This window comes from Canis aureus, unplaced genomic scaffold (genome assembly GCF_053574225.1).
Source record: "Canis aureus isolate CA01 unplaced genomic scaffold, VMU_Caureus_v.1.0 ptg000272l_RagTag, whole genome shotgun sequence".
Lineage (NCBI taxonomy): Eukaryota > Metazoa > Chordata > Mammalia > Carnivora > Canidae > Canis > Canis aureus.
In genome coordinates this window covers 37,736-62,810 of record NW_027554524.1, presented here as the reverse complement: position 1 = coordinate 62,810, position 25,075 = coordinate 37,736, and the positions used below count along the sequence as shown (strand labels likewise).

The following is a 25,075-nucleotide window of genomic DNA, read 5'->3' as shown; positions in this document are numbered from 1 at the left end:
CATTAGCAGCCTAATTAGCAGATTAGCATGAGTAAATTCTGAGAAACTTTTAAATGTCCTGTGGGTTTAAGAGATGTTACAGGGAGCTAATGAGTCTTTAAGCTTTTAATCTATGGTTTGATTCATTATTTCACATTGATTTAATTTGCTTACAAAGGGTTCTCATAGATTTCTTTGCTGCTTGTTTTCTTTTATGCATGTTATTTGAATTTCTTCTGTAAGTACTCATTCCATATTTAAACCACGTACTTTGGGCCGCCCGGGTGGCTCAGCGGTTTAGCGCCGCCTTCGACCCAGGGTGTGATCCTGGAGACCCGGGATCGAGTCCCACGTCAGACTCCCAGCATGGAGCCTGTTTCTCCCTCTGCCTGTGTCTCTGCCTCTCTCTCTCTCTCTCTCTCTCTCTCTGTCTCTGATGAATAAATAAAATCTTTAAATAAATAAATAAATAAGCCACGTACTTTTGTCATCTGGTGCTTAATGCATCATAAACAGATCGTCCCAAATGTTGTCAGATTCCCCTAAGATAATTTGTACCAAAATCCATATGTTGAAGTCATATTTACCCTGATGCAGAATTAAATTTGTAAAGAGAATTCTTGAGGGAAATCTGAATTAATGCAGTAATTGTTAATGTGGTAGTACTTTCTAAAGGATGTTAACGGTTTTTCAATTTTTATAATTTTGATTATTTAGTCACAGAAATTCTTTTAAAAATCATTAAATCCTGTGGCCTTTTAAAAGTCTTTATCTTGGGGTGCCTGAGTGACTCAGTTAAATGCCTTTGGTTCAGGTCATGATCCCAGGGTTTTGGGATTGAGCCCTGCAACCCTCTCCCTGCTCAGCAGGGAGCCTGCATGTCCCTGTCCCTCTGCCCCTCCTCCCTACTTGTGCTCTCCCTCTGTCTCTCACACCTTTTTTTTTTTCTCTCATACCTTTTTAAAATCTCAAATAAATAGAATCTTTTTTTTAAAAAAATATCTTTATCTCATTTCTCTCTTGTTAATTTAATTCTTAGCTCTTACCTCCTTTTTGAAATTCTTTCCATCACTGGCTTCTGGAATAATGCTATTTTTCAATATTCTAGTTCTCTTCTTGCCCCCTAAATAACCAGTATTGTTCATCCTTTTACTGTTTTCTTTTTTTCTTGCTCAGTATGTTCTCTTTTGCCAGGCAGTCTTATCTACAAAAGTGACTCCCAAATCTTTATTTCTGACTCCTACCTTTTATCTGCTTTATTTCAATAAGGACTTGTTGTGTCCCAAATGCCTCCCTTTCCCCACAGCTTATTCTCAGATTCTTGGTAAGTAACTACACTGTCCTCCACTGTTTCTTGTTCTTTAGAATTTGTCCTCATCTCTGTCTACTGACCTATCAGCAGATCTTGGATTCCGCCTTCTCTATCCTTTCTCTGGTTGTCGCCACTACTATGGAAACTCCAGGCATCTCTCTTGAAAAAGCCTTCTAATAACTGTTCTGCATCCTTCCATCCACACTATTCACTGACAGTTGTTTCATTATAAAATTTAGATTGGATTGTGTTACTTCTAATACTTTTCCATTATCCACAGGATACGTCCATACTTCTTAGTGCCTGACAGTCTGCTTGCAGCCTGTTATATCCTGGGCATGTTATATCCATTCTTGTTGTGAGCTTTCGCTGAAAAAGGACATGCTCTAACATTCCATCCTGTTGAGCTCTTTAAGAGGCAGCTCCAATGCCCTTGGGTTCTCAGCGTCAGTTATGCTCTCTTAGTCTGTGTTTCCCAAACCTCTCCCTGTTATATTTATTTATTATTATAGCACCTATCATATTGTAATTTTAGTTGACTTAATTAAACTGTTTAGAGTTAGGTATTAATTACATGTTGAACTTGGTTCACCTATACTACCTTCTCCCTCCATGCTTCACCATTCCTGACAAATTTTTAAAATATCATTAAAAAATTTCTTTTAAATATTTATTTATTCATGAGAGAGCGAGAGAGGGTGGGGGGTGCACAGACACAGGCAGAGGGAGAAGCAGGCTCCATGCAGGGAGCCCGACATGGGACTCAATCCGGGGTCTCCAGGACCACGCTCTGGGCTGAATTCTGCGCTAAACCACTGAGCCACCAGGGCTGTCCAAATACCATTAAAAATTAACTGTGTACCAGGCTTGGTGCTAAGTGTTTACTACATATTTTAGTTTATTTTTTAAGACAGTATTGCAAAGATGGTGTATCTTTTAGATAAGAAGAACCTGAACATTGCCACTGTTTAAGTACATGATGTTAGAGGCAGCTTCTCCAAAATTCATGTTATTTCCATAAAACCCTAGGGTAACGAAAGACACAAATCTATATATTTTTTTTTAATTTTTATTTATTTATGATAGTCACAGAAAGAGAGAGAGAGAGAGGCAGAGACACAGTCAGAGGGAGAAGCAGGCTCCATGCACCGGGAGCCTGATGTGGGATTCGATCCCGGGTCTCCAGGATCGCGCCCTGGGCCAAAGGCAGGCGCCAAACCGCTGCGCCACCCAGGGATCCCGACACAAATCTATATTAATTTGAACCCCAGTAATTAAAAATTGGTAACAAATCCTAGATGATTCCATTTTAATACTACAAAGTATATTTGCTAATCACAAACTTTTTCTAAAACTTTTACATATGGTAATTTTAAACTTACAGGAAGAAACTTGGTTACCTTGCAGTTGACTATTGAAATAGGAAAAATTGTATAATTTTCCCAAGTATTCCTTGTGTATAAATGAAGACTACTATTTTCAAACTGTTCATTAGTTGGTCTAAATTTGTGAAGTGTCCATTAATTTGAAATATTTTTTTTCTCTCAGGCACATCCATGTTCTTTAAGTTAAGCCTTTTTATTGACTGTTATCAATATACTGATTTCCTTGTTTGAGTTTTCCTTAACAAATAATTTATATTAAAAGGCTGATGATTGGGTAATATCAGACTTTTGGACTCTTGGTTGTAAGTGCTAATAGTATGGCTAGGCTCTATCTGGGGGTGTCCATGGTAAGATGCTGTGTTAAATAATAGCAAGATCTTTGTCATTATGACCCACTGCTCTATCCCTAGTTCTGGAAAAAATAATAGACCATCAATACTTGTAGATGGATAAGTAACAGAGAATGGTAATGGTGTGTGTGTTAAGGGCTTGGAAAGCACTTGCAGTAGTTCATGGTTTAAGAAATGGATTTGGAGAAAAAGAAAAGTATTATAATTGTTGTAAACCTAAAGATTTAGATCTGTTTAATGCCAGTGTGCCTTTTGAGAAGAAGCAACTAAATTAATTAATTTAAAGGATAAATTCAAAGTCTGTGCTTGCTTGAGAGACAGAGTGTGGAAAATCTGAAGCTCTGGTTTTGTAGGAAACAATCCTGGTGTTAGGTAGGGTGAAACAAGGTCAGGCATCTTCTTTTAGATCTGTATTTGTTGTTAGGATAACATTTGAACATCTCTTGGCATATTACTTTATTGGACAACCATATAACAGAGTGATAGAGACAATGATATACTTAAACACCTAAAACTTGGTTTTTATCAGTTGGTATCCCATTAACCATTCCTCATATATATATATATGTGTATATGTATATATATATTATTTATTTATTATACAGCGCAAGAGAGAGAATATGAACTGGGGGACTAACGGGGAGAGGGAGAAAGAATCTCTAGCAGACTTCCTACAGAGCATAGTGCAGAGCCTGACAAGGAGCTTGAGCCAAAACCAGGAGTTGGAAACTGGAACCTGGATGAGAAGTCATCCAGGAGCCTCTTCAGTCCCCCATAGACTGTTCTAAATTGTATCTAACTCTACCCTTTCTTCCAGATTCATGAAATGACAAAATAGGCAGGAAACCATTGCTTTGGCCAAATAACTGCCAGAGTGAGAGGAGTTTAATGACCTTAATTAATAAGTTTCTTACTTAGTAATTTTAGAGTTATGATTTATTAGCATAAACAAACTTGAAAAGTAAGGCAAAATAACCAAAGAAGCAGACCTATTCATTGAGTAATGCTAATCTGCTGAGGGCTAGTTTGCATCTAAATCCTTAATGTGGTTACTTAATTCCGCACTCAATCTAACAGGAGGGGGGATTAGTCATTAATGTGAGGTGTGAGTCACTTGGAATAAACTTTGCTTTTGTGTCTTGATGGTATGTAGACTGAGTGAAATTTAAATGAACCTGAAGATTTCAGTATGCATTAAGGCAGTACTAGCCTTTTATAAGCTAGTGTAGTAGGTCATTAACTAACTTGAGTGGGCCATGTTCAGCCCTCGCTCCTTTGCTTTACTTTATAATAATTTTTAGGATTACTAAACTCTTCATGAAAATTAGGAAAACTGGTTACAGATGTGTTAGTGACTCAAATTTTTTTTAAGATCTTAAAAAATTTATTTGACGGAGTAAAAGAGCACAAGCAGGGGAGAAACACCCCACCAAGCAGGGAGCCTGATGCAGGGATGCAGGGCTGGATCCCAGGGCTCTGGGATCATGACCTAAGCCAAAGGCAGGCATTCAACTAACTGAGCCATGCAGGCCCCCCATGATTCAAATTTTGTTGAATAACTGAATACGTTAGTAGAAGAATTTAGTCTGTATTAGTCTGTAACTTTAAAATTATGCTAGTTAATCTAAGATGGCACTTTTAACAATGGGACGGGGGAATAGCTGTGATGAAAGAATATACTATTTATAATTTGAGGGGTGGGGAAGGGCTTTTTAAATCAAGATCCAGTATGCCTTTGCCTTTTAAAAAAAAAATGTTGATAAATTTAAACACAAGACATATCTCAAATTGGTAGAAAATACTTGCAACACGTATAGCAATATGTTAAGGATTCATTAAGAATACATCAAAATAGTAGGAAAAAAGACAATCTAATAGAAAAAATAAGCAGTAGATATGAACAAGCAGTTATAGAAGAGGAAATTAAAATTGCCAGCCTTGGCTTACAGCTATAAAAGTTAACTCAAAATGGATCAAATACCTAAAGTTAGGAGCTGAAACTCTAAAAACTCTAAGAAGGAAACGGGTGAAAATTTCTGTGACATTGGATTTGGTAGTGATTTCTTAGATGTGACACAAAAAGCACAGGCAACGAAGGAAAAAGATAAAACGGACTTCATCAGTATTAAAAGCTTTTGTGCATCAGAGGGCACTCTAGAGTCAAAAGGCAACCCATACAGTAGGAGGAAATAAATTGTAAATCCTATATCCAGTAAAGGATTAATATCTAGAATATATGAAATCCTATAACTGAGCAATTAAATGAAACAAGCTAGCTCAAAAATGGGCAAAGGACTTGAATAGACGTGTTCTCCAAGGCCAGCCAGTAAGCACACAAGGCATTCAGCATCAGGGAAAGCAATCAAAACTACAGTAAAAAAAACATTTCACACCCATAGGATGATTATTATGAAAACAAACAGCAATGAAAATAAATGTTTTTGAGGATGTGGGAAAAATTAGACCTCTTTTTTTTATTTTTATTTTTTAAGACCGCTTGTACATTGCTTCTAGGAATGCAAAATGATGCAGCTCCTGTGGAATACAGTTTAGCAGTTCCTCAAAAAATGAAACCTAGAATTACCATAGGATCAAACCATTCTGTGCTTGGATATATAACCAGAAGAATTGAAAGCCAGGGAATCAAACCGGTGGTTATACACTGATATTTGTACCATTGTTATTTAAAATAGCCAAAAGATGGAAATGGTTCAGGTGTCCATCAGCTGTTACAGGTTTTAAAAAAATATATATTAGCTAGACATACAGCCTTAAAAAGGAAGGAAATTCTGACGCATGCTGCTGTGACATAGATGAAATTGAAGACCTTATGCTGAAAGGAGGTAGTATAGTGGCTACTAAGGAGTGGGATGATGAGCCCTTGTTTAATTGGTGACAGAATTTCTGTTTGGAGAGATGAAAAGGTTTTGGAGATGGATAGTGCTATGTGATGTTTGCACAACAGTTTGTAAATACTTAATGGCCCTGAGTTGTAAACCTAGAAGTAGTTAAAGTAGTAAGTTTTATGTTATATATATTTTAGCAGGCTAAAAAATTTCAAGAGAAAGATTATCAGTGCATATTGGAAATTAAGATTAAAATAAGATTTTTCACCTTTAAGATTAGTGACAGTTAACAGCTGGATGTGGGGAAGCACAATTGGTGGGAATGTGTATGTCGGTTATTAGAGGAATCCCTTTAATAAAATCTGTTAAAAGTTTCAATACGGGGATGCTTGGGTGGCTCATGGTTGGGCACCTGCTTTGGCTCAGATCGTGACCCCGGGATCTGGGATCGAGTCCCACATCAGGCTCCCTGCGAGGAGCCTGCTTCTCCCTCTGCCTGTGTCTCTGCCTCTCTTTCTGTGTCTCTCATGAATAAATTTCAGAGTATGTTTATCCTTTACATGTATAGCATAAAGATTTCCTCAGTTGAATAAAAAAGCAAGGTGCAAAAATATATCTTAACATATTTTACATCACCATATTTCTGTACGTTTGTAAAATGCAAAGAAAAGGTTCTGGGTGGTGGATATGTGATTTAACATATTCATGAATTATCAAATTAAAAATAAGTGAAAATCACAGATTATATACCAGGTTACTGCCACCTAGATACCTTATTATTACATTTTTTTCCTACTACTTTTGAATACTTTGTTTCCTTTGTAACTTCCCCATGTTGTAATCTTCAGTGTAACACCATTACTACAAAACAGAACAAAACAAACTGCCCTTCTTGCAACAGTAGTTTGAGCTTTGTTCACATGTTCCCCTGAATATTATTACAGCAACTCTCCAAGCATCAGAGGAAATTAATGATTAGAAATGTAGTATGGTACCTTTTACCCTTTTTAAGTGCAGTGTCTTTAGATCTTATTGTAGATCTAGAAGGAATTCTTTGGCGTGCCAGAAAAATGTAGGTCAAAAATAGATTTTGACTTTGGTTTATGCTCTTGGATATTTTGGATGGGGGCCTAGATTTAGAAGAGGTGAATATTAACTTTAAACCATAAAAGAATTAGGGTATAGTAACAGATTTTTAGGTGACTCTGAAGTTTAGTCTTTAGTAGATTATGGCCCCTACTGGTAAGCATTGGAAATGTAAGTGAATAATTCATACAAGTATAAGGGGAAAGAAAAATTTTGTCAAAGCATATATACCAAAAATGAGAGGATAAAATTTTAAAGTTTATAGTAAAGAGTTGGTTAGAGATCTGTAAGTCTTAGAAATAATCATAAGGGAAAGTGACTTAGTTTAAGTTTAAAATAGGTGTGTAAGAGATTGAAAAAAATGCTCAAAGGAACCTAGATTTGCTTGGGGAGAGTTTACATTTAAGGAATGAGACTGGAGGATGATATTCTTTAAAAGTGGAAGAGCCTATAGAAATGGCTTTGTAATGCAAAAAGTGTTCTTTTACCTACATTTACTTCTTGGTCTTTATTTTGAAAGACCCAAGTTTTTATTTGTTTAGTTTGATAAAAATATATATTTGATGACATTACTGTTTATTCCAAATAGTTCCATTTCCTCTCTGTGTTTTTTAAAAAGAAAGGTTGAGTATTTTATAGGGTTATTTAAAATAAGCTTAAATAAGTTAAATTTATCTCTAAGACTACATATAGTTCCTTACTTTTATGAAAGTAGCATAAAGCTGTAATTGTCAGTTATTTAGGATGGAGATCTTAGACTTTCCTCCGTATTATCATAAATTCTATACTTAGAGATTAGAGGGAGAATGCATGTACGTGGACCTGGGCCTTTACTGCAGGATCAGGTACCCATTCAACAAGTACATGTTGATGCCATCTTGGTGTCATGTCCTCTCGTACCAGGGCTATAGAGATAAATACAACAAAATCCCCCTACTGAAGTTGTTAAAGTTCTGCAAGAAAGGAAAGACAATAAACTATATAATAGAAGATACTGGGTAACGTTAATAGATCTCTTTTAGGGCATTCAAAACACAGGAGAGGTACCCAACCAATACCTTTCTTTAGTAATATTTTAAGACTACCTTACAGAGTAGTATTTTATATCTATATTATTAAACTCAGTACATTGTTCTCAGTTATATATATAGATTGAGGAAAGTAATATGTAAAATGTTTAACATGTAACATGTTTTGGAAGGGCATTTGTATGGATGTGTCTTTATAGGGAGACAAGGTGAGTGGAGCTATTATTAAAATAGTGTGGAAATACTTATATATGTGAAGAGTCTAAAAAACCAAAACCAAGTGTATAGATACAGAGCACACAGCTTGGTGGTTGCTGGGACGAAATAAGTGAAGGAAGTCAGAAGATACAAACTTCCAGTTATAAAGCAATGGGGACATAATGTGCATAATAATACTATTGTATATTTTCAACTAAGTCTTGAAAGTTCTCATAGCAAGAAAAATAATTTTGTAACTGTTTGGAGATCATTTTGCAGTATATATAGATAAGAATGTTGAACACCTGACACTACTAGAATGTTGTATGTCTGTTATACCTCAATGGAAAAAATAGGAGACCTACCTGGGAAAAATGATTTAGCTTTTCTGTCTTGCATCTTATCCTTAATTCCACTCACTCCTGTACCTTTGTGCTATGCTGCTTTGTTTTGGTTTTGTTTCCTTTGGTTTTTAAGGTGAAAAGCAACCTTGAAAGCTCTAACCTGTTTTTTCAGAATCAACTAGGGTGTCAGAATCACCTATAGAATTCTTACAACTTCAACATATGCCTGGGCCTCCCCAGGTTCATTAGAGTGGAGCCCAGGTATCTGTTTTGTTTTGTTTTGTTTTTAGCTTTATAGATAATTCTGATAAGCTTTCTGCTGAAAACTGATACTCAAACCTTTTAATAGAAAAATTCTGGCCTTTAAAGATGTTGCCTGTTCAAGGGTCTCCTAGATATTAAGCAGGATCACCTGGTTTCCATACTACTCTTCAGTGATCTTTGACAGAACTTCAAAAGAAATTTATCTTAGAGTAAACAAACTTACTAAAACTAAGAGTTAAGGATATTTAGTTTTTGTTACTTTATTTCTTTATGGTAATATGTATAGTTTTCTTTTCTGGGGTGTTTCCTTTTTTTGGATTAAAGGGCAGCACTCAAGAGTTTTTTAAGCTGTGCTTATTTTAAAAATGTGTGGATAGATTGAGCAGCATCAGAATACGTTAAAAAACAGAAGAAAGCCACAATAAAAGTAACAAAAGAGTAAGGATCATTTCAGAGGTATGTAAGCACTAATTTGATGGTTCATGCAGAAAGTAAAAATGCAGAACTTGTTTTCATTTTAAACATTAATCAGGAATGCCCCTAAGCTGACCCTTAAGGAGTATGATCTGGAGAAAACTGTCATCATAAAATGTAAGAACTGACAGGTTTTCAAAGGGGAAATTTTATTTCTTTCAAGTTTCTGTATACTTGTATATGAATCCAGAGCAACAAAATTGAACGTGATAGGCAATCTGCTAAACTGAATAACCCTCTTTAAAATGTGTGCTTTACAAAAATTCAGATGTTACACTTTTATCAATTTTGATCATAGTTGATCAACATAGCCATGAAATATATTTTAAAGCAGCTGTGAAGTCCATACTTCAGAGAGCTATTGCCCCTAATTCTTTTGACTATTATAGTAGTGGTATAAAAAGGCTGATAGAGGAGTCCTTTTTCAGTAAGTTTACTAGTAATTCCCAGCTTCTGTGGGGACATGAAGATTAATAAATGTTTAGTTCTTAGAATTGGAAATGAGGATTTGCAGTTACTAGGTAGCAGTGTAATATTCAGATGCAGTATTCCTGCAACTTTTATACATCATATAATAGTCTTAATTTGGGATATATATATATATATATATATATATATACAAACTTGAAAATCTTCAAGAAATAGGTGTGTATGGAAAATTAAAGATTTTTAGCAAATCTTCATATTTAGGCCAGTATTGTAAGCATATGCATGAACATCTTGATTAGTTGTTTTAATATTTTTATCCAGAGGTCCTCTGTTCCTCTTTTTTTCTTTCTTTAAAGTTATTATATTAGTAATATTCCATGGTATGAAAATACAGTGTTCATCTTTCTGTTGGTGAACATTTAGTTTGTTTCTAGTTTTGTGCTAAAATAGAAACAAGCATTGTATTATTATAAAAATTGTAAAGCCATTCCGGTTTCTTCTGGGAAATGTCTTTATTTCATCTTTTGTTCATTTTTCTTTCGTGTAGTTTGTCTTTTCTGATTATAGGAGTTCCTTAGAATACTTATCTGTGCTTTGAATGTAATTGGTTTGCTTTTTGTAGTTTTCTGCGTCTAGATGTCAAAGATACCTTCTTGTTTTCATCTTCTAGTTCTAAAGACACATAACTGAAGTTTAATCGACCTTATATTGGTTTTCTTTCAATTGTGAGTTTTTATACTGGCAAGACACATTTCACTAGCTGTGTTCTTTTTTTTTTTTTTCATGAACTTCATGGCCGTACTAGCCCTTACCTTTTTCTTTTTTTTTTTTTTTAATTTTTATTTATTTATGATAGTTACAGAGAGAGAGAGAGAGGCAGAGACACAGGCAGAGGGAGAAGCAGGCTCCATGCACCGGGAGCCCGACGTGGGATTCGATCCCGGGTCTCCAGGATCGCGCCCTGGGCCAAAGGCAGGCGCCAAACCGCTGCGCCACCCAGGGATCCCTACCTTTTTCAAATAAGTTAATAGAATCAACTTCTCAAATACTGCCAAAAATGCTTTTGGAGTTTTGATTGCGATTGCATTGACTCTATATATGTAATTTGCAATGATAGCTTTCAGATAATGACCATTTTCCGTGCATGTTTTATTTATTTATTTATTTTTGGTTTATTTAAAATACTGAATATATGTATTGTGGATGGGTTGCTATTAAAAAAGCATCATTTCTAGTGCTAATAAGTTTTAAATGTGACAAATAGATATATTTATAGAAGGAAAGTATGTAATCTGGAAACTCAATTGTTAAGTATGAAAGTTCAAAGTTGGAGTTTCATTCTTCTGATCTGTAGCCTATATTGGAGGTGCTCGCCATGGTGTTAAATCCTGATTTGTTTTCTGGTCATTGTCATGTTTTGGAGGGCTGTTACTGTGGTCATAAACATTTTCACCTTAAATTAAGTCCAGGAGAATTGTATTGTACCTTTATCTTAATAGAAGCTTATTTGAACGTGTAGTTAATACATAACTAACTGTGTTTGAAACAGCATTACCAGTAAACAGAACATGAGACTTTTAGAATCAGACATGAATATAGCAGAATCACTGCTTTACCAAGTTTTGTGATTTCAAGCAAGTTACATAATCTTTCTTGTTTAGTTTTCTCACCTGTGAAATCGGGATATAAAAATACTTAACCCTATTATTCTAAGTAGGTAGATCTTTACTGAGCCCCCTCCCTGTGTCACCTTGGGAAGATGGAATGAAATTACTTGAGTTGGGTGTTTGGCACATGAAAGTTGCTCTTTCGATGTTGGTTCTAGTTTTCTCCAAGTAGTTTTTTTTCAGCCTTGTTATCTCCTTTTTACTTAGAGTCTACACCAGGAGACAAATCTGTATCACATTCTTGCACAACTCCTTCCACATCCTCTGCCTCTGGACTGAATCCCACATCTGCACCTCCAACATCTGCGTCAGCAATCCCTGTTTCTCCTGTTCCACAGTCACCGATACCTCCATTACTTCAGGACCCCAACCTTCTCAGACAGCTGCTTCCTGCTTTGCAAGCCACACTGCAACTTAATAATTCTAATGTGGACATATCCAAAATAAATGAAGGTAAATTGGTAACAGTTTTATTATTATTATTTGCTTCGTGTCGTTAGTAAATTCCCCAATTTAGGAGTGGTCTTTTGTTTCATTTTGAAATTCACATTTGAGCGTCATTCTTTGAAATTCATATCGTAACCTCATGGTTGTTGAAAGCCTTTGGTATTGTAATTGAGTTAGTAGTACTTGGATTTTTCCTGTATATTTTTCTTTTTTTTTTCTCTCTGTATATTTTTCAAGACTTGCTGTGTACGGTATTTACCGGAGATAAAGCTATTCTGTCTGCTTAATGTGTATAATAAATCTCTTTTTTTTTAATTAAAATTAAATTTTTTTAATTTCTAAAAACTGATATAAAAACACTTAAATTCTAGCATATTGTTAATTCCAACTTTGCTTTTCAGTATGCTGTTTAGCTAGCAACATCAAAGAAGTCTGAATAAAAGTGGATATAGTTTTAATTGACAAGCTATTCAAATTCAAACAGTCTTAAGAGCATTTTAAAATTTTCTGTTTAGAATAGTCCATTTCAGTATGTGTACATTGTTACATAATATATTTAACAGTAGTGCTAAATGGTTAAGTTCTTCCTTTATCTTAAAAATGGAGCTATTTCACGCTAGTTGGTCAATAATTTTGTTCTTACTGTACTTTCTTGCATTTTGATTTTATTCTCTTAAGATAACTGTGCCATTCTATTTGATAGGTACATGTTTTACTAGGGAAAGTAGGACTTTAAGCAGTTTGAAGAGATGATAGCATAAGAAAATGTCAATAATAAAGGATCTTGTGCTTTGAAAATAAATGATGTTCCTAAATTACCTAGCTTCTTTTATTTAATGTCTGTTCTTTAAAAGATTGTTGGAGTGGGTATTAATGTAGGGTTTTATTTTATTTTATTTTTAAAGATTTTATTTATTTACTCATGAGAGGCACAGAGAGAAAGAGAGGCAAAGACACAGGCAGATGGAGAAGCAGGCTCCATGCAGGGAGCCTGACATGGGACTCGATCCCGGGTCTCCAGGATCATGCCCTGGGCTGAAGGCAGGCACTAAACCGCTGAGCCACCTGGGCTGCCCTAATGTAGGGTTTTAATGGTCACCTTGTTTAGTAAAGCATTCACATGAAATAACTACCCTTTATCTTTTTAATTTCAGGTAACCTACAAAAGCCCTTTAGCTATTAATGAATAGATTTCTGGTATAATCAGAATTTCCAGGGAACACTCTTTACTGTTTTTAAAAAGTCTCCGGAGTTTCTTAAATTGAACACAAATTTTAATGCAAAGGAAAACTACTGTTTTCCTTTACAAAAAAAAACCATTAAATTTCTTCTACCTCTGATCATTTCCTATCTCTGGACCCATTTTATTACCATCTTACAGATTTTTATTTTGAGAGTTCTAGTTTGAAACACTGCAGTTTCTTTGGGGTTTTTTTAGTTTTCAAGTTGTTACTAATACCATACTGTGCCACTATGTTTTTATTTTAATTTAAGATATGTGTTTAGTTCTTACAGCAGCTGTGACACAAGCCTCATTGCAGTCTATAATTCATAAGTTTCTTACTGCTGGACCATCTGCTTTCAACATAACTTCTTTGATTTCTCAAGCTGCTCAGCTCTCTACACAAGGTATTCATTTTCTTAGGTATTGTGAGAATTGTATATTAATTTGGAGCAGGGGGTTCATGGTAAAACTTTTTGGTTTCTGAAGAGACTAGCTATAACAATTTGATGTTTGTTTTACAGGATCCTGTAATTTGTTTTTAATTTTATTTATTTATTTATTTGAGAGAATGTACATGAGGGCGGGGAGAAACAGACTTTCTGCTGAGCAGGGAGCCCAATGTGGGACTCAATCCTGGGACCCTGAGACCATGACCTGAGCAGAAGGCAGATGCCCAATCTATTGAGCCACTCAAACACCCCTGATGTTTGATGATTTTTTTTTCTAACACTAGTATATACAGTATTTTTTTTTCCAGATGAGGCAAACATTGACATTTATCTTCCAGTATTGCCATTAAATCTGTAATACATATTTAATTCAGACTTTAAGTTGTCAATGTACTCTAAAGCTGAGTGTAAACTGATATAAAGCTGAGTGTAAACTGATAGGTCCTCAATTTTTATGAAACATTGAATATATTTTAAGTGTTGGTTTGGTTCACATTTGATGTTTAATGATTTTTGACTGACCACAGGATACAGAAATGCTCAAGTCCTGTCTTAAATTACCTATTTCTCTTCTCCATGAAACATCCAATGGAAAGAGGCATATATAGGAACAAAGAAGAAATGAATTGGTCACTTTGACTTGTCCCCCTGCCCCAATTCTGAAAACTAATAAACTGAGCAGAAACACTTATTCTGAAATTGAAATATAATAGTGCAAAGACTTAACTCTCTGGTTATCCTCATGAGGCAGGAGATAAAGGGGTATAACCAGGCCTAAATATAGAATAAGAAAGAACAAATAAGAATGGTGAGGATGCCTTCCATGTGAGAATAGTTCAGGCTTACCTTCTTGCTTCAGCCTAAAAAAACAGGTTGGAGGAGGCATACATTGGATGTGCTTCTCTAATTCACAGCTCGTTTTTAGTCCGTGACTCCAGTGAGTATTTCAGATTCTGACTTTAAACAGTTAAGTGTTCTGTCTGGTGTTCAGGGGGCATGTAGAGGGATGGAAAGACCTCTACATATATATTACGGAAGTTTTGGTTTATTTGGAATTAATTAATTGCTTTACTTTTTCACAGCTCAGCCATCTAATCAGTCTCCAATGTCTTTAACTTCTGATGCATCATCCCCAAGATCGTATGTGTCTCCAAGAATAAGCATACCTCAGACTAACACAGTCCCTATCAAACCTTTGATTAGTACTCCTCCTGTTTCATCACAGCCAAAGGTATGTTGCTTTTGAGGGAAATTTGGAAAAGAAAGCACGAAAGCACTCACTTCTGGAAAAACAAGTTTAATGTTTTAGACTCTCTATTGTAGGAAAAGCCCTCTTTGAGAACGTGTAGTAGTGGTGGAGTGAATGATGGGTCAGCTTAGATGCAGGTTAGTCTCAGTAAATTGAGGACTCTAGAGGGAGTTGCATCTATGCTACTTTTAAACATTTTTTTAATTAAAAAATTATATTTATTTATTTACAGAGAGGGCATGGGGGGGGGAGGGCAGAGGGAGAAGCAGACCCCTTGCTGAGCTGGGAGCTCACTGGCGGCTTGATCCTAGTACCGGGAAGTCAGACACATAACTGACTGAGCCACCTAGGCACCCCCATCATATGTGTTACTTTTATACGCTGATTGTTTTCTCTTACTGGCTGAGATTTGTGACCTGGAGGAAGAGTGGGATAAAGAAGGATAAAATAATTGTCTTAATATTTGTAGAGTTTTTTAACTTTTTAAAAGATATAACCTGTTTTCCAGTGGCTTTCCTCCCATACTTTTATTTTAGAAATGAATCCATTTCTGTGCTAAGAGCTTAATAGTATTATATTTAACTTCACATCATGAGAATCAACTACTATTTGCTTCATTTAATAGATAAGAGAATTAAGCCTTCAGTTAAATCCAGTTTTTGTGGTGGAATCAGAATTTAAGGCCTAGGTCTTTCTGAACACAGAATCCATTTTACTAAGCTTATACTACCTGTGTTTCTCCAAGCAAAAGTTTGCATGAATGGCTCCTCAGAGACAGTTAGAAAATTGCTGGTCTCTTCTTATTGGAATATAAACCAGACCTTAACAACACTGCCTTCAGATTTTATACTATATCATTTGAGTCTTGCCCAAATTTTTTTTTTTTAAGATTTTATTTATTCGTGAGAGACACAGAGAAAGGCAGAAACACAGGCAGAGGGACAAGCAGGCTCCATGCAGGGAGCCCGATGTGGGACTTGATCCCAGTACTCTGGGATCACACCCTAGGTGGAAGGCAGACGCTTACCTGCTGAGCTACCCAGGTATCCCTTACCCAAAATTTCTTAAGCAAATCTTAGTCATACTCATTCTTTGCTTTGTAGTCCTATTACCAGCAAAACATTAAAAGATTTGGAAGTTGGTATATGCACAAATTGCAGTTTTTTTTCTTAATGGTAAATTTAAGAAATTCTTTTTAGTTAAAAAGTAGGCTATTTCAATCCTTCATGCTGAAGATTTTTTTTTTTAAGAAGGAACTTTTTTTTTTTAAGAATTTATTTATTTATTCATGAGAGACACAGAGAGAGAGAGAGAGAGAGAGAGGCAGGCAGAGAGAGAAGCAGGATCCATGTAGGGAGCCCGACGTGGGACTCGATCCTGGGACTCCAGAACCAGGCCCTGGGCCAAAGGCAGGTGCCAAACTGCTGAGCCACCCAGGAATCCCCTGAAGATTTTTTTTTTTTTAAGATTTTATTTTATTTTATTTTATTTTAATTTTTTATTTATTTATGATAGTCACACAGAGAGAGAGGCAGAGACGTAGGCAGAGGGAGAAGCAGGCTCCATGCACCAGGAGCCCGACGTGGGATTCGATCCGGGGTCTCCAGGATCACGCCCTGGGCCAAAGGCAGGCGCTAAACCACTGCGCCACCCAGGGATCCCTAAGATTTTATTTTTAAGCAGTCTCTACGCTTATCGTGGGGCTCGAACTCACAACCCTGAGATCCAAGAGTTGAATGCTCTACCTACTAAGCCAACCAGGGGTCTTGCCAAAATTTTATATTGAAATAAAGTTAAGGCTTAAAGCTTTAGGCTTTTTCACAGAAGCCTAAAAATAAAAACGTATTGAAAGATAACTTGAAATTGATGCTAGGACAGCTTTTAGGTCTTCCTTAGCTTATCCCTTCCCTATTTAAGTCATTTATCTAAACTCATTTTAGGGTCAGTCTGGATTGATACATTTAACTCAAAATTTAAAAAGAAATTAGTCTATTCTGCAATTTCATACTGTTTGCACTTTGTGAGAGAAGGAAAAAATTGTTTCAACAAAGGAGATCTTCTTAGAGCTTAAAACTCGTCAGGGTGTAGTATCTTAGGAGTACAATAAATAATGACTAAAAGTGATTGTAAAGTTTTACAATCAGTTATAAGATTAGCATTTCAAATCCCTTATGTATATGGGCATCAATTTTTTTTTTTAATTTTATTTATGATAGTCATACAGAGAGAGAGAGAGAGAGGCAGAGACATAGGCAGAGGGAGAAGCAGGCTCCATGCACCGGGAGCCTGACGCGGGATTCGATCCCGGGTCTCCAGGATCACGCCCTGGGCCAAAGGCAGGCGCCAAACCGCTGCGCCACCCAGGGATCCCCATCAAATTTTTTTTTAAGTGGGAATTCAGTATTAAGTAGACCTTATAAAAATGCTTATAAAAATGATTTTTATGTAGCCAGGCTATCCAGATTTGTTTGGGGGAATATTAAAAAAAAAAAAAAAAAAAGGAAGAAAGAAGAAAAAAACAAAACTATTATTGGAGGATGTGACTTAATCACAAATGGCTGTCTGCCTTCGTGCCTTAATTCGGGGCTTGTGTTTAAAAGTACTTGTTTTCTTTTTCTGTGGCATGTAAGTATGTGTAGTGTACATATCCTCACTGACAATCATGGTCCTCTTGTTCCACCTCTGTAGGGTAACATGTCTTTGAAGACCACTCCAGTGTTGACTCATTCACTGGTAGACCAATCTATACGCTCTGCATATGTGGTTTAAATTTGAGCAGCTGTATTTGTATGATATAGTAACATTAATTTTTACTGATATAAAAATAACTGAATCAGAGGAGCTATCTTAGTGTATTAGAAAGAAAACTGGGCTCAACATTAGAGAACTAGTTTGTGTTCTTCTGCTTTACAAAAAGTAATCTTAAAGTCTTCTGGGCCATTTTATGAAGAAATTCTATGTTAGTCTCAAAATGAACGTGGCTCTTCTAACTGTGAACTTTGGGAAATTAATCTGACTGCAATTCTTGAAGTCTCTAGATTTTTCAGAGTTTAAGACTATCCAACTAGATTTGGAGGGGTGTGTGGATTTGGGGACCTGGATGACCATGATTTACACAATTAAATATGTCTATATCACTAATAATTATGAAACAATTAGGGGACAGCTCATGTTATCTTAAAAATTACTAAAGAATAGAAATAAGAGACTTCACATTGATAGTACTTTTGGTTTTATGTACTTTCCATGGTATTTATGTATATAATAGAAGCCTGTCTCACCAGATTTTGACATTTCAGGTTAGTACTCCAGTAGTTAAGCAAGGACCGGTTTCACAATCGGCCACACAGCAGCCTGTAACTGCTGACAAACAGCAAGGTCATGAACCTGTCTCTCCTCGAAGTCTTCAGCGCTCAAAGTAAGTTCATGTGTGTTGAAACATTTTTTCATTAATGTTGCATGCTGCATTGTTTGAATATTATAAAAATATATGTATAATAGAACTTGATCTTGTAAGAATCCATGGTTAGCCTAAGTTTTATGTATTATAAGATTTACAAAGGCAAATCTTACTCCAAGTAGGTTGTTGTCTCTAGTAATGAAGCCAGCTTATTTTTTGAAGAAAGTCATTCTTCAGATTTTACTTAATAGAATATGATAGGAGTAACAATATGTCATACTTGTACAAAGAGGGCACCTGATTTTATAATACTTGTTGGAAATGACATCATTTTTTAACCTCCTCATAGCAGTTTTAGATATGAGTGTATTGCTGAATCCAAAAATGGGAAATACTATTTCTCAACTGGTATGTGTCAGGTTTTCCTAAGAGCTTCAATTTTGACCCCTGTGTGGAGTGCTTGTCAGATAGGGCTGTATTGTGTTACATGTTTCTTTGTTAATTAACAAATACAACTTTAAATGATTTTCATTTGATTGATTTTCCTATTTTGATTTCTTGCTATGAGGTAGCAAAATAATTCAACTATTGTTTTTATTGTTGTTTTCTAAACAAGCATTTCAGAACTTTTACATCCAAATGAGAGTTGTTCCCTTCAAAATAATCACCTTGGGAAGCTGTCTACTTACTCCAGCAATGTTGCCATTGCTCAGAACATTTTTGGGAAATACTTCTTTTAAATTGTCTTTAGAGGCTGCAGTATTATTTTAAATATCCTCAGTGATGAAAACTCTTCATCCTTTGGGAGATTTAGTTTTTGGAAATAACTGAAATTCATTCAGAGCCAAGTCTGGTGAAGCAGGTAGGAAATCAACTTGGGTGATTAAAGTTTTGGTTCTTACCACCATATCCCCAAACCCTAGCCAAACCATACAGTTTTAAAAGAAGATAACTTATCTCAGAGTGTTATTTTGGGTCTTATTTTGCCACTAAACTCATTTGTTGCTGTCCAATAAAATGCCTGTATTTTGCTTCACATTATCTACCCTCTGATTCAGTATTTTGTTCTGACACTAAACAAAGGCAATAGATTTTTTCCCCCTCTTTATCTACATGTACTTAAGATGCAATACTCAGTTGTGCCTTATATCTACAACTGTTAAAATATGACCATTTCTTAGTTACATTCTGAGTAGTGTTTCTGGTATACAAAATCACAGGTTCTGCTGTCAAATTTGAAGAGCACTATTAGTTTAAATTTAACTGACATTACTGTTCTTAGAAGGGCCCTTTTTCCTCCCAAAAGTGTGTTTAAGGAGTACATGATATATAACTACACTTTGGATTTTAAATTCTATGTATTTGATGTTAAAATAACAGATTTTTCTTAGGAATTTGGATATCTTTAATTTAATAGAAGATATTGACAATTTTTAGGTATCTCCTTTTAAAAATATACTATACATTCAATTCTTTTTTCTCTTCCAGTAGCCAGAGAAGTCCATCGCCTGGTCCAAATCATACTTCTAGTAGTAATGCATCAAACGCAACAGTTGTACCACAGAATTCATCTGCCCGACCTACATGTTCATTAACACCTACGCTAGCAGCACACTTCAATGAAAATCTCATAAAACATGTTCAAGGATGGCCTGCAGATCATGCAGAGAAGCAAGTATGTTACATGATTCATAGCAGATGTTTTACCTTTGGATGAATGACAAAATATAATTTCTTCTAGAAAATCTAATCTAGATCACTGAATTTAAGCTACATTTAAAGTAATGTCTAATTAGATTGTCTATAGTCAGTGCATTAAATTAAATATTTGGTAAGCACTTATTTTAGGGCATTTATGAGATAACTTTTTATGGTTTCACATAAAATATTTTAATATACTCAGCATTTAGCACTGTGCTGAGTGCTTTATTTTCTCCACTTCTCAAAACTGTTAAGCAGTGCAGATGAGTTCTCCCATTTTACCATTGAAGACCCTTAAGACCAAATAAATTATATACCAAAGTCACCCAGTTAGAATAGTTATGAGGCTTAAAGCCAGGATGCTACTCAGCCAGCTGCTCTGATAGTTTTAGAACTTGTTCATACTATTACTCTTCTATCTCTCCACTAGACTAGCAAGTAGAAGTTAGAAAACAGTTTTGCTTTGGAATGAGGGACCTTTGGACATTCCAATTAACTGCCATTGGCTTCTCCCTTTTAGCAGCTTACTGACTGTCTGAAATTTTCTCTAAGTTCACAGAGGTAATATTGCATATCTTATGACATCAGAATACAGTGAAGTCCCTTTTAACATTGTTACACCTGAACTTTACTCTGGCTGACTCAGCATCTTATTAACCACGAATCATGAGCTCTTCTATCCTTAGTGCTATGCAATACTAAAATTGGAAATACTATATCCTCCAGAAGTTGAAGGGGGAAATCTTGGAAAAATACCTTCTTTCCACCATTAGACAGTTTTTTAAAGAAAATCCTTTTTCTCCTTTAGATTCACTATCATTTTTGTGGATTTAAAGGCGGATTGTTCTGTAATCTTGGTACAAAGTTGTCAGAAATTTAATGTTTTGGGGTTTTTTTTTTTTTTTTTGTACGTGATTGTGGCATGTATGTGATCTTTATTTCTTTAATTATAGGCATCAAGATTGCGAGAAGAAGCCCATAATATGGGAAGTGTTCACATGTCAGAAATTTGTACTGAATTAAAAAATTTAAGATCTTTAGTCCGAGTATGTGAAATTCAAGCAACTTTGTGAGAGCAAAGGTAAGTTTTTCACTGACAAAGTTTTTGTCTTAGTATATCTTAAATCAGACTGAAGAATATAAATCAAATTTCATTTCTGAAATTTAAAGTTCTCTTTGATAGAACGTGTTCCATAACACTGTAACTGCATTTTTAAAAAACGATTGATTTAAGAGAGAGAGTGAGTGAGGTGGGTGGGGGGGAGCAGAGGCAGAGAATCTTTAAGCAGACTCCCTACTAAATGTGGAGCCTGATAACACGTCTTGATCTCTAGACCCATAATAAGATCATGACCTGAGCCAAAACAAAGAGTTGAACTCTCAACCAACTGAGCCACCCAGGTGCCCCACACTATGATTACACTTTGTAATTTAATAATAATCCTGGTGAATGGTAATGGCATCTAGATTTTAGTTCTCTAACCCATGGTAGATGCTTCATTAGACTTTTGTCTTCTAACTCTGTAAAGTACAATAGTATTTAAATAGTGAAATGTTATAACACTGTTAACATATAATGTTAACTAAATGTTAACAACAACTGTTAACACAGTTGACAGCAACTAATTATAAAGGGTCTCCTCTTCAATTGAGGGTAGTATTTGGTTGCTGGCCATACTTGTTTCAGTTGAAATTTCAAATCACTGTAAACATTGTCTTTGGATATTTCCAAGATCCCTTGGAAATTTAATTGTCTAGCAAGTATATCTGTTTCTGAGGTGTTTTCACTTAAACTCTTCTTGTCTCTCAGTTTTTAATCTAGTATCCTACTCAAGCAAGGATATCTACATCCAAGTAAATAGGACAGATATTTTTTACATGTGTCTTATAAAATCAAGGACAAATTTTTAAGGGCCTCTCACATCCTATCTTTATAAGTCACTGGGTCACAAGTAGAGTTAGTCTTAACATGAATCTACAAATATTTAGTAAATACCAAGTTGGCATTTATAGTAAAAATTGAAAACTGTTTTTGTCTAATCCTTTATTAAATTCTCTGGAGTTGTATTTTGAATATCAACTGGGATTTGTTTATGATTGCTCTGAAAGTACTTCAAACATACATAAAACTTGACTACATTTTGGCTTAATAAGACAGGTGATTTGACTTTTAGGAAATTATTTGCTGCCCCAACTATTGACAACAGTATACACTGATTACCAAGCTATAAATACTATATAATTATGCCTATTTCACTGGTACAGGCAGTAAATATCATACTCCATAGAAAAGAAGGGTCAGAAGTTCATGGAAGGTTTATGAAGTTCATGGAAACCTAGTTAGCCGTGGAGTTTATTTTATTTTTTGTTTTAAATATGCTTGTTAATTGGAATTTGACTCGGCTTTCTTTATGAGCCTATGTTTATATTGAGAATTTGTTCTTCAAAATGATTAGCCTCTTGCACCTAGTTTATTCTAGGCTTATTCTGTTGTGGCCTAGAAAACATATTTGGCTCAGGTTGTGATCCCGTGGTACTGGGATCAAGTCCCACATCAGGCTCCCTGCAGGGAACCTACTTCTCCCTCTGCCTATGTCTCTGCTTCTGTATGTCTCATGAATAAAGAAATAAAATAAAATATGTGTCTCATATTTAATATGTGCTGCCTTTTGTGTGTATCTGTGGTGATACAGTAAATGACATTTTAAAAAATCAGTCTTTATAGTCAAATTAATTGAGAAATTGTTAGAAAACCAGGAGACATTCTAACTTTTGTCATCCTAGTGTTTCATGCATTCACTGGTCATTTTGTCTTAACTCTAGACTAACACATTTATTTATTTTTAAATATTTATTTATTTGAGATGGGGAGGGGCAGAGGGAGAGAGAATTTAGAGCAGACTCCCTGCTGAGCACAGAGCCTGCCATGGGGTTTGATCTCAGGACCGGACCTTAAGATCATGACCTGAGCCAAAAGCAAGAGTTGGGACACCCAACTGACTCAGCCACTCAGGTGCCCCTAGACCAATCCATTTTTAATTTCTTAGTTTTAACTGTAGTTATTCATTTTATCTTTTTTTAAACATTTTTAAAAGATTTTTTATTTATTTAAAAAAATTATTTATTCATGAGAGAGAGCAGCAGAGACAAAGGCAGAGGGAGAAGCAGACTCCATGCAGGGAGCCTGACGTGGGACTCGATCCCGGTCTCCAGGATCAGGCCCTGGGCTGAAGGCAGAGTTAAACTGCTGAGTTAAAACTAGACCTGCCCTACGACCAGCAATTGCACTGTTGGGGATTTACCCCAAAGATACAGATGCAGTGAAACGCCGGGACACCTGCACCCCGATGTTTCTAGCAGCAATGTCCACAATAGCCAAACTGTGGAAGGAGCCTCGGTGTCCATCGAAAGATGAATGGATAAAGAAGATGTGGTCTATGTATGGAATATTACTCAGCCATTAGAAACGACAAATATCCACCTTTTGCTTCGACGTGGATGGAATTGGAGGGTATTATGCTGAGTGAAATAAGTCAATCAGAGAAGGACAAACATTATATGGTGTCTCATTCATTTGGGGAATATAAAAATAGTGAAAAGGAATGAAGGGGAAAGAAGAGAAAATGAATGGGGAAATATGAGAGAGGGTGATAGAACATGAGAGACTCCTAACTCTGGGAAATGAACAAGGGGTGGTGGAATGGGAGGTGGGCGGGAGTTGGGGTGACTGGGTGACGGGCACTGAGGGGGGCACGTGATGGGATGAGCACTGGGTGTTATGCTGTGTGTTGGCAAATTGAACTCCAATAAAAAGAAATTTTTTTAATTTTTTAAAAAATTAAATAAATAATATAAAAATCATGTACTATGTATTTCCCTAAATTAAAGTGGAGTGAGTCAGAGCTCCAGGCGCTTGACAACTGCATCCCCTCACACTGTGTCAGTTTTGGGGCCATCATTGGAGACAGCCATGGTTCAGTGTGTTTCTGATCGCAGAGGTCCATGAGTCCCCAGGACACCAGATCAATTTTTGGAATTATTTACATACTTAGAACAATTGAGATAAAGAATAAGACTCTGGTGAACCAGGCAGATGGAAAACCTCTCTGAAGGTGACAAAAAGCCAACAGCTCTAAATCTACAGGAGCTTACCCCAAATGGACACAGCGATTCCCTGGGGCTCCCTGCTCCTACCTCCACAGTCTCTATCTTTATCTCCCCCATACTAGATCCAGGCGGGGTCACACACATATACATAAAGATTGGTTGGTTCCACAGTGACTCTACACTTCTTTCCTTTGAAGAATAGCATATGCTGCATGTCTCTAATAAGAAAGTAATACAGGTTCACTGCAGAATCTGGGAAAAAGTATAAGAGAGAAAGTAAAGGAAATTTAGGGAAAACTAATATAACATTTGGTTCTATGGCTTTCCAAACAGGTTTATATGTTTTTTAAAATGGGGTCATGCTGTACGTTTGCTTTTTCACTAAATTTCTACGTTTGCCTTACACCTTGTTAATAAATGATAATAATCTGCCATTTGGTCTTCCCTGATGTGAAAATGCTTTTTGCCTGTGAAATATAAACAGATTGAAAGAATTCAAAATCCAGCTTCATCCAGTTTAAACTTGAATATTGAGAGACTCAAATGTTATGAGAAGGGGTTATCTTTAGAATAATAATTACTAACTAACATTCATTGGATGCTTATTCTTATGTTAGGCATGATGCCAGGAACTCTAAAATGTTATCTGGTTAGATGCTTACAATAACCCTGTAAAATAGAATCATGGCCCTTATTTTCAAATGACACAGTAGCATAGAGGGGTCCAGAAACTCGCAAAGGACTCAGTTTGGCATTGGGGGTGGTGAGTCTTAGTGCCATGTCAGCCAAACTAAAGGTCATGTTTTTAACTACTGCATTCAATTATTCAAGTGGTCTCTATCGATAAAGTCATTTCTATACACTAACAATGAGACTGAAGAAAAAGAAATTAAGGAGTCAATCCCATTTACAATTGCACCCAAAAGCATAAGATACCTAGGAAAAAACCTAACCAAAGAGGTAAAGGATCTATACCATAAAAACTATAGAACACTTCTGAAAGAAATAGAGGAAGACACAAAGAGATGGAAAAATATTCCATGCTCATGGATTGGCAGAATTAATATTGTGAAAATGTCAATGTTACCCAGGGCAATTTACACGTTTAATGCAATCCCTATCAAAATACCATGGA

The 25,075-nt window shown here is 35.8% G+C and overlaps 1 protein-coding gene across 1 annotated transcript; it reads left to right on the top strand.

The window, feature by feature from the left end:
* Positions 1-11,520: 11,520 nt before the first annotated feature.
* LOC144309947 (WW domain-containing adapter protein with coiled-coil-like) lies at positions 11,521-20,915 on the top strand (the record flags this gene model as incomplete). Its single annotated transcript, XM_077890880.1, has 6 exons — positions 11,521-11,815; positions 13,316-13,438; positions 14,566-14,714; positions 18,032-18,150; positions 19,621-19,807; positions 20,787-20,915. Coding segments are annotated over 6 exons (993 nt in total), but the record flags the coding sequence as incomplete, so codon positions are not given.
* Between the last annotated feature and the right edge of the window lie 4,160 nt (positions 20,916-25,075).